General features: G+C 29.9%; 3 protein-coding genes across 3 annotated transcripts; 1 reads left to right on the top strand and 2 right to left on the bottom strand.

The window, feature by feature from the left end:
* Nucleotides 1-1,857: 1,857 nt before the first annotated feature.
* OCT59_001053 (uncharacterized protein) lies at nt 1,858-4,537 on the top strand (the record flags this gene model as incomplete). Its single annotated transcript, XM_066139279.1, has 12 exons — nt 1,858-1,935; nt 2,102-2,379; nt 2,539-2,554; nt 2,639-2,756; nt 2,823-2,847; nt 2,945-3,215; nt 3,297-3,458; nt 3,510-3,613; nt 3,690-3,728; nt 3,812-4,093; nt 4,160-4,305; nt 4,381-4,537. 10 exons carry the CDS (start codon nt 1,858-1,860, stop codon nt 4,014-4,016), a joined length of 1,296 nt encoding a protein of 431 aa, XP_065988697.1. The 3' UTR covers nt 4,017-4,093; nt 4,160-4,305; nt 4,381-4,537.
* Nucleotides 4,538-5,426: 889 nt separating this feature from the next.
* Nucleotides 5,427-6,202, bottom strand: OCT59_001052 (uncharacterized protein; the record flags this gene model as incomplete). The annotated part of the gene is made up of 4 exons (XM_066139278.1): nt 5,427-5,444; nt 5,525-5,686; nt 5,966-6,010; nt 6,131-6,202. The coding sequence occupies 4 exons, from the start codon at nt 6,200-6,202 to the stop codon at nt 5,427-5,429; spliced, it is 297 nt and encodes a 98-aa protein (XP_065988696.1).
* A 2,157-nt stretch (nt 6,203-8,359) lies between these two features.
* On the bottom strand, nt 8,360-11,076 carry OCT59_001051 (uncharacterized protein; the record flags this gene model as incomplete). Its single annotated transcript, XM_025311278.2, has 15 exons — nt 8,360-8,902; nt 8,982-9,085; nt 9,447-9,588; nt 9,649-9,678; nt 9,756-9,765; nt 9,865-9,903; nt 9,990-10,007; nt 10,081-10,115; nt 10,213-10,242; nt 10,327-10,341; nt 10,423-10,461; nt 10,545-10,569; nt 10,800-10,827; nt 10,909-11,018; nt 11,072-11,076. The coding sequence occupies 15 exons, from the start codon at nt 11,074-11,076 to the stop codon at nt 8,360-8,362; spliced, it is 1,173 nt and encodes a 390-aa protein (XP_025173299.2).
* Nucleotides 11,077-12,713: the final 1,637 nt, after the last annotated feature.

Raw genomic sequence — 12,713 nt, 5'->3', positions numbered from 1 at the left:
CTATTTTTACTCTCTATATATTGCTTCACATGCCTTTTTATTATATTGAGCTGTCTTACAAATTTCGTTCACTTTTTCTATATGTGGTAAAAAATTTGCAAATAATACTTCTACTTTAGATGCGGTTTCGATTCCAGTACAGTTTTTCGCAATTGATACAATTTTAAGTGAACAGATGTAAGGAATCGAAAATAGCTCCCGTTTCCAAGTATTATGCATATCAGTCAATACAATGGTGTTACGAACATTCCCGGATAATGTTATAAATTATATAGCGTAAATATTTGACCGATACTCTTTATTTTGATAGCAAAAGTAATAGCGGCGAATGAACCAGACATACTGTATTATCAAATATAGAAGTGTGACTGAAAATAGAAATATATCTAATGGTTAATTTTAACTTACAACATCATCTATTTATTTTAAAGAGTTACTTATAAATATTTACTTAAAAATCAGAAACAAGTATTTTTTGGAGTAAATTAAAAAATCAATAGAAAATTTGACACATGTGATATGATAAAATAAATCTGAAAAGTGATAAAAATATAAAAATGACGTAAAAAAACAACATTAAATATGATTTATTCTTTATTTAGTCAAAACAACTCAGTAACGTCGTTAAAATCAGCAAGGCTGTGGATTTTTGAATAACTTTACAATTTCAAACTTTACTTGTGGATTAAGACATTTAAACTTCGATAAAAACTTGGTACAGTAAATTAATTTATGATGTTTTACTTATAATATTTTACTTATAATGTTTGTTATTTATTGTTCAGTCAATTAGGAATATGCGGATTTTACTGATCGATATTTTTATAATTCTTTAATTTGAGTTTATTATAGAAATTATCATGACATCTCAAAAAATATAGTAGAATGGTAGAACGAAATAGGTTACATTTTCACATTAGCCATATCAGAGAAGAACTAATTGAAGGCACATATTTAGAGTATCGAAAAATGTTGAGATAGTGATCAAAAAAAAAAAAGATTCGATATTAATCAAATGAATGTAGTGAAATTTCCCAATCTTCAGCATAGGTTGCATGGCATCTAATAATGAAAAACAATAATTCAAATCCGCATAAAAAGTCAAAAAATGCATTCACTAAGTGGTATAAAAAAAAAATATTAAAAATATATATCCCGTTTAGACATCAATATCACGCGATTAGGTTAGTAATTCGTGGATGCGCCAATTACTTATCTAGCAAGTTCATTAAATGGATTTGTGTTTTGAGTTTCAGACCAATAAATAATAAACGGAAAATTTTGATTGTTTAACTAGTTAACATTCGCTTTTGACTAGTCAAGTCTAATGATTCACAGTTAACTTACCGTATTTATTCACCATTTTGATTTTACATTCAGTTATCATTTTATTATTGAAATAGTGAAATTAAAGCCTTTAAGAGTATTTACATTAAAATAAAAGCTTACGAAAACCTAGTATTCAATTATATAAGCAATATAAAAAAATTTAATATCGAGCTACCGAGCCACGGTTGGTCTCCTTTTTATCTAAAAAGGGATTCAAAAAAAATTTGTCTATTGTGATTTGAGGGTTGAATCTTTTTTTTGGCAGACTCGCGTAACATTACAAAGAAAAATAATTAATATATTTCACAGAGAATTATTTCACAGAGAATCAAGGTTAAATCTGTGATCAATTTTAATTTTTGTTTATTTTTAAAATTTTTCTACAACCTTTTAGTCTATCATTTGATTCTGAATCGTCAAATATTATTTGTATTGGACTTTCAGGAACAACGATCATTAAAAAAATTATTCCGTTTACCTTGCCCACAAATTAGATTTATCAATTAAAATTATTTTTGTAAATTTGTAATGGATGCTAAAGGTGCCTTCGAGTCCATAGATGCTAAAGGTCTCTTAATTCACCGATTCGATATGTACAGATGTACAGTAACTGAGAAATAATTAAAGTTTTTAAAAGCGTATTCCGAGAACTCGGTTGTAACATATTATTTACACGACCATGTGATCGCTAATCGATATGATCTACCTCTTATATGGAAATTGGTTACAATAGCACATTAAGATAATTTGTGGCTTAGAATTTTGTATAAAGTTTCAACGCGACAAGTTTCAACGCGACTTTGATTCAACTTCCGTGAGATATTTAACTCAAGTCAGAATACGTGAACCACGAATATTTCGATCGAACTTACTCCGAGTGGAGCATTATGGGTTCTTAAACGAGTGTACTATAGAACCGCTCAGAAATAAGATAGGGCAATACCTCACGTCTCTTGAAAACATCATAAGTACTGAGAAGGGCGAAAGGCGTGACAAATCACAACAGCTGTACAATCAATATAAGAAGATAAGTAATTTTTTTGTTAAAATGTAAATTAAGAATCTGTGGCGTGGCAAGGACCTCTAAGCTCCTCTGTCATTCAAGTCACGAAGTAGTACTGGTGCACGGATAACCTCTAAGCTTATCTGATTTTCAAGCCTCTAAGCCGAACTGTTACTACCCCACTTTGAGTGCAGATAACCTCTAAGCTTATCTGACATTCTGGTGAGATAGGGAAATTGGATGAAAAATTGAGATGTGTTGAAATGAAATACAGTATTAGTCATTTTTTAAATCTTCTGTTGCTAGGATACTCGACCCGATCGCGCGTTAGCAAGAAAGTGGGACTCTAACCGTTCGCGTAATCAATTTCATATCCACCAGCCAACATTCACAAACGACGGAACTAATAATGTGAAACAAAGTGGTAAGTTGTGATTTTTAATTCCAGCTTTGTTAATTGTCTTCTGACTGAGAATTCTAATATGATAAGTCTCTGATCATAACCCATGTTCGATGTATTTCTTTTAATACCTTAGGACAATTACGGGCAGAAAAAAATTAATGAAATTTTCTCTGTCTTCTGTGATATCACTCATGAAAATAACAATTCAGATTATGTGAAGAAATATCCGTTCCGTCAAGTCCTTCAAAGGAACAAGAGATATTTCATCATAATTATATTGAAGATCCCGAGTATTTCGAGAAATTAATAGATAATGTGGATTTAACCTACATCAGAGGAGAGGATGATCTTACGCCACCACGCCCAAAGTCTGAATTTCCGGTAGTTAATAGTTGGGACTCCTTCGAGATTGATGACATTGACATTATAAAAGTTTTTAATTCTCTTCGAAATTCGAATTTGCCAAGAAAGAATCCCGAGGTTCAGCAAGTATTGCTTTTTTGTAAAGACTTTGTGGGCGAAACTTATTATGGAAATTCACGAATATCGTTTTTTTTTAAGTCCGCCATATTGGGGATTCTTGGTCTGACTAGGCAGCACAAACTGACAAAAAATAAGCTTATCACAATATGGAGTGATTTATTAAACGATTTCCAATTAGACGTAGTGTGGAATATGATAGAACTTGACCGATCTGAAATAGAAGTTTTTGATAATATGAAGGTAATGATAGATTTACGTGCATTTATCTATTGCTTTTGATCTAGTAACTAGGTCATTCGAAAATCTACTAATTTCCTTGTCCAACATGTGCTCTTTTATCGAATAGCAAACGCTTCCTATATTATATTGAGTGCCCATCTCAAAATATTGAAATCGTACTTTGAACATTCTAAATTACCTATAAATGAAGGAGAGCTCATGATTCGATTTGTAGCCCCGCTTTTAACACAGGAGTCTTGACCCATATCAAGATAAATTCCGAAAATACTGGTAATTTCAAAAAGCGTCTTATTGCTGTCTTGTATATCAGTCATCAAATGTTCATATGTGACATTCTATTCTTGGATCTTCAGGTCCGAACAACAATTAACTGCAAGCCGGGAAAGGCGTAAGGAAGCTAACAAAGAACGAGCACGTATCGGGCAAAAAACCGACATTATTATCGAATTACTGACAGGCCCTGCTTTGATATGCGAAGTTTCGGGAGGTCTTCCGGCGGGGTGTCCGAAAAAGATTTGGACTGATAAAGTTGATGGTCGGCATGAGGGATATGATTAATAGAGTGATGAAAACCTTTCCCGGCTTAGCACCTACAAATTACATGAAAGTCATAGTGTTTGGTTGTCAAGTAATTGGTAAATGTTTTGCTTTTATAGTATGCTTAGAAATTCTTGCTAAGATGTATTTTATGTTATCTTCAGGTTTACAGTTAAATCTATACGCCATGGATACTCGAACTACAGGAATATATCGTTTTGGTACAATCGACTAGGTTGCATTACCCGCCTCAGCGAATAAGCTACCTGCGTATGAGGCGGTGCACATCATGTTTATACGTTTTCTAGAGGTTTGTTTTTCACTCACCCCCTTGTTAATGTATTTATCTTATCATGCTTATGCTTATCGATTTAATTTCTTACAGCACCGATTGAGCAAAAGCTAACAGATTACTGTACGAAACTTAAAGTTGAGTGAGTCTCAGGTAACGGTAAGTAAAGTCGAAGCTAGTTACTCTTAGAGGAAGAAGCGGAACGAAAAGAATTACTCAAAATTACAAAATGAAAGAGTCGAAGCTTATCGTAAGAAAAGGAGAGAAAAAGGAAGCAAGAAATGGTACAAACCGACATTAGAAATTTTCTAGGAAATCAGGCGAAAAGTTATCCCAACAAACGTGTGCAATAAAGTTCAAGAATGTAATGAAATTCTCCAAGGTATAATGACAGATTAAAAAAAGAAGAATCGGTCAACAAAGAAGAAAAACATTGTAAGAGGTAAAAAGGTACCGATCGAAGTAATAGGAAAAAATTCCAACATGTTAGAAAATAACGTATAGTAAATTAGATACATAAATTATAGTATCAAAAATAGAAATTATAGTTTTTTAGATAGGTTTTTAGATAGGTAACATTTATTTTATACATTTGGAAAAAGTGTATATACAAAAGATTTTATTTGTATCTGTCATGTTAAATAAATAAAGTAATAAAAGAAAAATCAACACTTGTAAGTTTTATTATTAATGACACGTTCACTACTTATCATTACTTTTAATATTTTTAAATATATTCTTAATTGAACAACATTAAATTTTTAAAATTACTGCTTGCGAAAACTGTACAACAAGAACTAGATCTATAAGGCGATGATCAATATCGGTTCCAACATTTTTGATACCCTAAAGGTGTACTGTACCTTCAATTGGTTCTTCTCTAAGATTCAAGTGACTAATGTGATAACGTAAATTACTTTCATCTTGTGAGACGTTATCGTCAAGAAAAGGAGGTCGTCCGCTTGTATTTTTCCATAATAAAACACCTAAACTATAAATATCAGACTTTTTGCTCCTTACATATTTAATATCCTTAAAACATTGTGAGTCAATATATTCGACAATTTCGTTCTATTACCCATTAAATTAGATAATCTAAAGTCTGAAAAGGCTGAAATCAATAATCTACCATTATTCACTTATATGTTTTTTGAGTGCTATAAAGATAATTATTAATATTATTAAAGAAACAATACTTTTAAACAATGTATTATAAAAAAATAAATTACTGGTTTACCAGGTGTCTATGGATTATGTTTTTGGAGTGTAAACACTTTAATCCACTTGTAATATCAAATGCCATTTGAATCTTATTTTCCCATTGTAATGAATCAAATTTTTCATTTAAATAATCTCTTAAATTTCCTTCGTTGGCGTATTCAATAATTTCCAATATCATCTATTCATTTAAATATAATTAATGTAATTATGTTATTAAATTACTTATACAATGACACCTCTATAAGTGCACCCTCTATAAATGCACGCACTATATAAATTCTCTTTAAGTGCACGGTGGGCCTGGTCCCAAGTCCCAACTTATAAGAGCTCTTAATATTTTACTCTCTATAAATGCACACCCTCTCTAAGTGCACATTCTACTATTTTTTTACTATGGTCCCAAGGAGGGTGCACTTAGAGAGGTGTCACTGTATTATTAAAAAAATTTAACACACACCTTACTTTTGTTATTCCAAGGAAACCGTTGATATTTTGATGAAAACTAATAATACGGACAAGTTTTATCTGAGTAAAGAATAATGGGTATAATATATTGAATTTAAATTTACATATGTCGCTTTTACAGTAAAATTGATTTAAATAAACTTTTTATCTTATTTACAATCTTTTTAATATCATCCTCTTTGATTATTAAAGTTTTCTTATCGATAAGGACTTTAAGTGCAACTTTCATTCCATCATCAGTTACCACCTTATTTACGATACCAAACCTTTTTCTTTAAAGTCATTAAATTTGCTATATTCAAAATAATTAATATCTTCTTCTATTAATTTTTTTTTAATCCACTCCTATATTGAGCAATGATAAGTAATTTTTAAAAGAAATGAAAGAAATTGGAAAAGTTAAAATTTCATCTCTTCAATATCATAATATCATCATTATTTGCAGAAGTTGAAGCATAGTTTAAACTCGTCATCTAATTTAAAATTTTTTTTTCAATATTTTTATCATTTGAGAAATTATTGATAACTCTAATATTGTAATTTTTTTTTTATGAAAAAAAAAATTCTAAATTTCGAATTTTCGAATTTTAGAATTTTTAAATTATTTACAGCTGTATTGGCCATTTTTACTCTCTCTAATATTGCTTCACATGTCTTTTTATTGACTTACAAATTTTAACCATTTAAATATACTGTAAAATTCGCTCAATTTTTTTTATAAGTGGTAAAAAATTTGCAAATAATACTTCTACTTTTAATAGATGCGGTTTCGATTCCAGTATAGACTACTGCTACAGATGAAATTATTAAAGAAAATTTCAGAGGTTGAACGATAGAATCAAACTCATCATTTAAATATTTAGAGTTTTCATAAATATTTTTAGTTTTATAATAATTAATTTTGCAATAAATTTTCGCATTTTATCATTTTATCAATAACAACTAAACTACATAAATCAATATAATAATTTCTTTTTGAAAAATATCCTGAATTTTCTTTTCTATTATCCTTTAAATTTTTTAAGGCTATGTCAGCTATCTCTACTCTCTTCATCATAGGCTTTTACACGCGGCAAAAAATTCGAAAATTTTCTAAATCCAAATCCAGTAGGACAGTAATATCAAATTCTTCCAAATTTCTATAAATAAATTTCGACTAATTAATATAATTCATCTCTGAAAAATAATTTGTATTCATTTTTTTATGAATTCTCAAATTACTTAAAGACAATTCAGTTTTTTCAATTTGCTTGGACTTCATTACTATGCTCAACCATTTGACAATTTGTTTGGGTAGGACATGGATTTTTCTTAATGGGAGCGTAGGAGGCGGTCATCTTTATTGGTTGCTCGATATCCAGAAAAGCTTGGAGGTCGTTGTGCGACTCAAAATAAAGTATCCAGATTTGTTTCCCATTTTGTTTAATGCAAACATGTGCTTTAACCTTACAATCCGCAAGAAAAGAAGTAAGGGCTTGTCGTTAAAATAAGGCATTATAGTCGATGTTGTCTGGGTAGGTAAATTTTGCCTGGAATCTTTCCCTTTCTTTACGATCCTTAACGTTAAGTTTCCAGTGCGTTATTAAAGTCCGAAGTGATGTACAGTGGGTTACAAAAAGTGACCGACCACTTAAAAATAAAATAAATTCCACTGTTTTCATTAATATTTTTATATTTATATTAGAATGAGAAATGTAAAATACATTTTATGAACATTTTTTCACGTAATTAATAATAAAATTGTGTATAAATATTCAATTTTCGAAGTGAAAAAAATTTTCAACTTTTTAACCAGAACAGCTAGAGTAAAATAGATGCTAAAAATCAATTCTTTGACTTAAATATCAGAAAGATTCGATCAGCAGTTGTTGAGAAATCCATCAATTTTGCCGATTTTGGATTTCTCAACAACTACTGAATGAATTTTTGAAAATAAGCTAATTTTTAGTCAAGGAATCAATTTTTTATAACATTGAAATCATTTAAATCAAAAACTTCAAAGCTTGCGTGATTCTACGGACATATTTTATAATTACATATTGTATTTATATATCATTGGAATGATCTAACCAAATCGTAGTCAAATGCGGCACGTAGTGATAATATTATCGGGAATTTTTTTATTATTATGCCAACCGACCAAAACAACAATAATATTAAATCTGCATGAACTTATGAGGATAATTGATAATCTATGGTTTAATTTATTTATTATTTATCTTTTTTTTTGTATATAAAGTAAATTCATAACCATAACCTTTCCGTTTCCATTATATTAGTTCAGATCAACTTAATAATATCGTTTGAATTTAATAAAAAACTTAATAAAACTGTGGCAAAATTCCCTGATAATCAAAACATTTATTAACTTTTTTTTGAAGTACAGTCAATCAAACTCACTTCCTAAGTATGGCTCTGAATAGTCTGATGATATATTTAAATTATCATGACTATTACTGCTAGAGAAATCTTCATGTTTTTCGTGGATATCATCAGCATTATATTGACACAAAATTTCATTATATACTTGATTAACATCAGGTCTTTTCTCTGGATCACCATCCCAACATTTTTGATAAAGTTGTTGATACTCTAAAGGTGTACCATCAATTGGTTTTTCTCTAAGATTCAAGTGACCAATGTGATAACGCAAATTACTTTGTTCTGAGTCATCTTGTGCTTGTGAGACGTTATCGTCATGAAAAGGAGGTCGTCCGCTTGTAATTTCCCATAATAAAATACCTAAACTATAAATATCAGACTTTTCACGCCTTACATATTTAAAGTCCCTAAAACATCGTGGGTCAATATATTCGGTAATTCCTGTTCTATTACCCGTTGAATTAGACGTAGCATCTGTTAAATGTTTAGATAATCCAAAGTCCGCAATTAATAATCTACCATTATTCACTAATATATTTTTTGAATGCTTTAAAGTAAATTATTTATGTTATTAAAAATTATCCCCATTTAAACAAATATTATAAAAAAATAAACCACAGATTTACCAAGTCTCTATGAATTATCTTCTTTGAGTGTAAACATTTTAATCCACATGTAATATCCAAAGCCATTCGAATCTTGTCTCCCCATTCAAGTGAATCAAATTTTACTTTTAAGTAACTCCTTCATTGGCGTATCCTAATACAGTACATGTATCACGCAGCCCATGCTGTGAATCAAGAAAAAGCTTATGTAACCCATGATATATTATCACATGACATATCACATATATTTATGTATTTAATTAAATGTATAAAAAAAATATATTTATTATTGCGCTATTTTACGTTTACTAATAAAAAAAAGCTAATAGATGTTATTCCATTCTCATTTGATCACTGGTAATTTTTTTTATGATAAAAATTGCCCATAAATTTATTTTAACGGGGACAGCTTCCTACAAGGAAAAAAGAAAAAAAACGAAACAGAGTAATTGTTTCGCAAAAGAAATAATTCAAAAGAAACCATACAGAACTCCAACACGCCAGTTATCGATAAAAAAAGAGGAAAAAACGAAACTGATGTCAGTAACGTTTCGTTGAAAAATAATGTTAAAGAAAAAAATCCACTCCCCAAAATCCATGTAAGTCTGTCTAATAAACAACTTACAAACTGCAAAATGAAACGTTAGTAAACGTTTCATTGAATAAAGTAAAAAAAAAAAGAACTCACTTGAAATCCGCGCTCAAAGTCATACAAGACCTACAAAAGAAAAAAAGAAGCATTAACTAATTTTCGTTAAATTCATTAAGATCAAAAAAAAATCAAGAAAAACTTACTAAGAGCCACCTAAAATTTACAACTGCAAAAGAAAAAAAAACGAAAGAAACGTTAGTAAATGTTTCATTTTATTAAAAATAAAAAATATAAAAAAATTAAGGTACTTACCGCAATCTGACTTCCTGAATCCTAAGAACCAGTGTTAAACTGCATGAATAAAAGAATGAAATATTATTAGACATTCCGTTTTATTAAAAGTAAAAAAACCTAAAAAAAAAATTTTAACGCCAGACCAGGGTGCTGTAACAAAGCTACATAAGAAAAAAATTTGAACGTTAATAAACGTTTCGTTAAAGAGATAGTTCATAAGCAATAAACCCTTACCGAAGTCCACATTTATAGATATTTGAAGAAATCATCTAAAAAAAAGATAAAAATAGAAATGTTAATAAACGTTTCATCAAAGAAAAAATAAAATGGCCTACCAAGATTTCCAAAAGAAATAAATTAACCCACTAAAATTCCACGCTCTAAAGACCTGACCATCTAAAAAAAAAGAAAATCGAAACGTTAGTAAACGTTTCGTTAAAATAAATTTTGGTAAAAACAAAAGATTGATTTGATTCTCACACTCTCCAGATCCATCTAAAAAAAAAAGAAAATGACGAAACATCAGTTAATGTTTCTAAATAAAACAATACAAAAGAAGTCCATCGAAATCCCTACCAAAATTCCATGCGCCTGAAGATCTAAAGAACCGGTCGTCTAAAAAATGGGTAAAAGAAAAACTGAAACGTTAACAAACGTTTCGCTAAAAAGATTTTTTAAAAGAAAAAACAAGAACTTACCGAAATCTCACGTGTCCAGGCTCGTCTAAAAAAAAAAGAAAGAAAGAAACGTTAGAAGACGTTTCGTTAATAGAAATTATTAAGAAGAAACCACCCCATGTGTTCAAAGTTCGAAATGAAAACAAACCCTAAAAAAAATTAGGGAAAGATTAGACTAAGACTAAAAAACAAAAAATATAAAAAAATATATCCACCTCCATTTTTACAAGAGTCTCCGAAATTGACAACAAATACCTAAAAAAAAGAGGAATTTACGCGTTCAAAGGAGCCAAAAAGCCACTGTCTAAATAGGAAAACAAACGAACTGTTAGTAACTGTTCATTGGAAGAGCAAATAAAATAAAAAGTAATGAAGAAATGCTTACCTTCCCTACCAAAATCGCGTCCACTTTCTGTTTGAAAGAATGAAAGGAAGGGCAATAGAGAAGGAAAAAGGGAAGAGCGAGTGAAGAGAAAAGGGGGGGAATATGTAATACTAAATAATAAAGATTTTTTTAAGTCGTTTATTTTAAGTTGTATAATTGAAACAACATTTATAGAAATTGGTCTTATGAAATATATCTCGTGTAACTCTTATATCTCGTGTAACTCTTCACTCTAGTTAGAAGAATATTCCGCCAAAAATCACGAACAGAATTCACTATGCCTGGATTATTTCGTAACTTCTACAGCTAAAGACAACTAATTTCCAGGAGATTTGATCTGTATACCTTCCGGAAAGCGGATCCCCTAGTGAACAAAGAAAGATGGTTTGTATTTTCGAAATCCAAATAATATTTCTTCATAGGGGTTAATCCAAATATGGAACGATGCGATTAATAGACTATAATCAATAGGGAAAACGAGACCGTGACCAGTAACTACATTTGTTCAGTGTGTCATATGATAACAGTGGTATAAATTATTTTTTTCGGCTAAGCCTAAATGATCCCGGGCTATAATTCGATCTCCAAAAATGCCTAGCAGCCTAGGTATAAAATATCGCAAAATCTAAAATCTATTTATTATATGATAATGATAATACGCATTAGCTTCTTAACAAGACTTCTTTGCCAAGAAGCCAACCATTAAGTGACCGGATAACAATTATAGAATTGACCAAATTATAGGATTTTTCGGGAAACAAAATGCATGACGAAACGAAATTTCGAAAATGTATAACTAAAATGTGTATAACTAAAATGTGTATAAGTATTACTTACCAACTAGTCCGTATATCCGGTGATTTCGATCCTTACAATCCTTACAGTAATAACTAGGCGAGATATACCAATTACACTGCCTTGAGTTCCTCAAGTCCGATGTGGTAAACCCATCTTTGAGCGACCAGTCAAAACATCTATAACGAAACACCTAATTTACGAAATCAAAGGGCACACTGCACAACTTGATCTCATACTAAGGATTTTTCTTTTTTTAATTGTAATTGTGTTTTTTTTTGTCGGATAAAAAAACAAAACTTGAGAAGCTTTACCACATGAATACGGGAAACCATTATTCCAGTGAAACTGGGCAGCCTGGGCTTTGCCCAAAATTAACACGAATCATATGGATGAGGTGATTCAATAAACGAGACGCAGATAAATATACCAATATGATATTCGTTGTTTAACAAAGGGATTCTTTATTCAACAAAGAAGAAAAATGAATGATATCAATCATTCTTTAGGTTGTGAAATTGTGAAATTGTTTATAATCTCAGATTAAATTTGCTAAATTCATTATTAAGTTTATTAAGCTTTTAAACACGCCAATAGTATTGAAAGTTATAAAGTTAAATTTAACACCAAAATTTAACAAGTATATACACTTGATCACGTGTGCGTAAATCATGTAAGATAGACGAAAATTTCGTAGTATTTCGCTCCTGTTTCGGACAATTATTGAATTGGGTGTATTTAGAGCCTTTAAGAAAGCATTTTCATAAATATTCGCGGAAACTCAATGATTCAGTATTTTTTAATATTTTTAATATTTTTATGTGATAAAAGTTTAGTCAATTCCGATTGAACTCTGGGCTTGTAAATGTATAATCAATTAATATGAATTTCGATTGAACTTTAGGCTTGTAAACGTATAATTAATATTTTAATTTTTGTACTATGCTTATTTTTGGCTAACATCATAAATTATAAATTGTTCAAAACCTAAAATATATTACCGTTTCAAA

This window comes from Rhizophagus irregularis, chromosome 1, assembly GCF_026210795.1.
Source record: "Rhizophagus irregularis chromosome 1, complete sequence".
Classification (NCBI taxonomy): domain Eukaryota; kingdom Fungi; phylum Glomeromycota; class Glomeromycetes; order Glomerales; family Glomeraceae; genus Rhizophagus; species Rhizophagus irregularis.
This window is presented reverse-complemented; position numbering and strand designations above follow the sequence as displayed.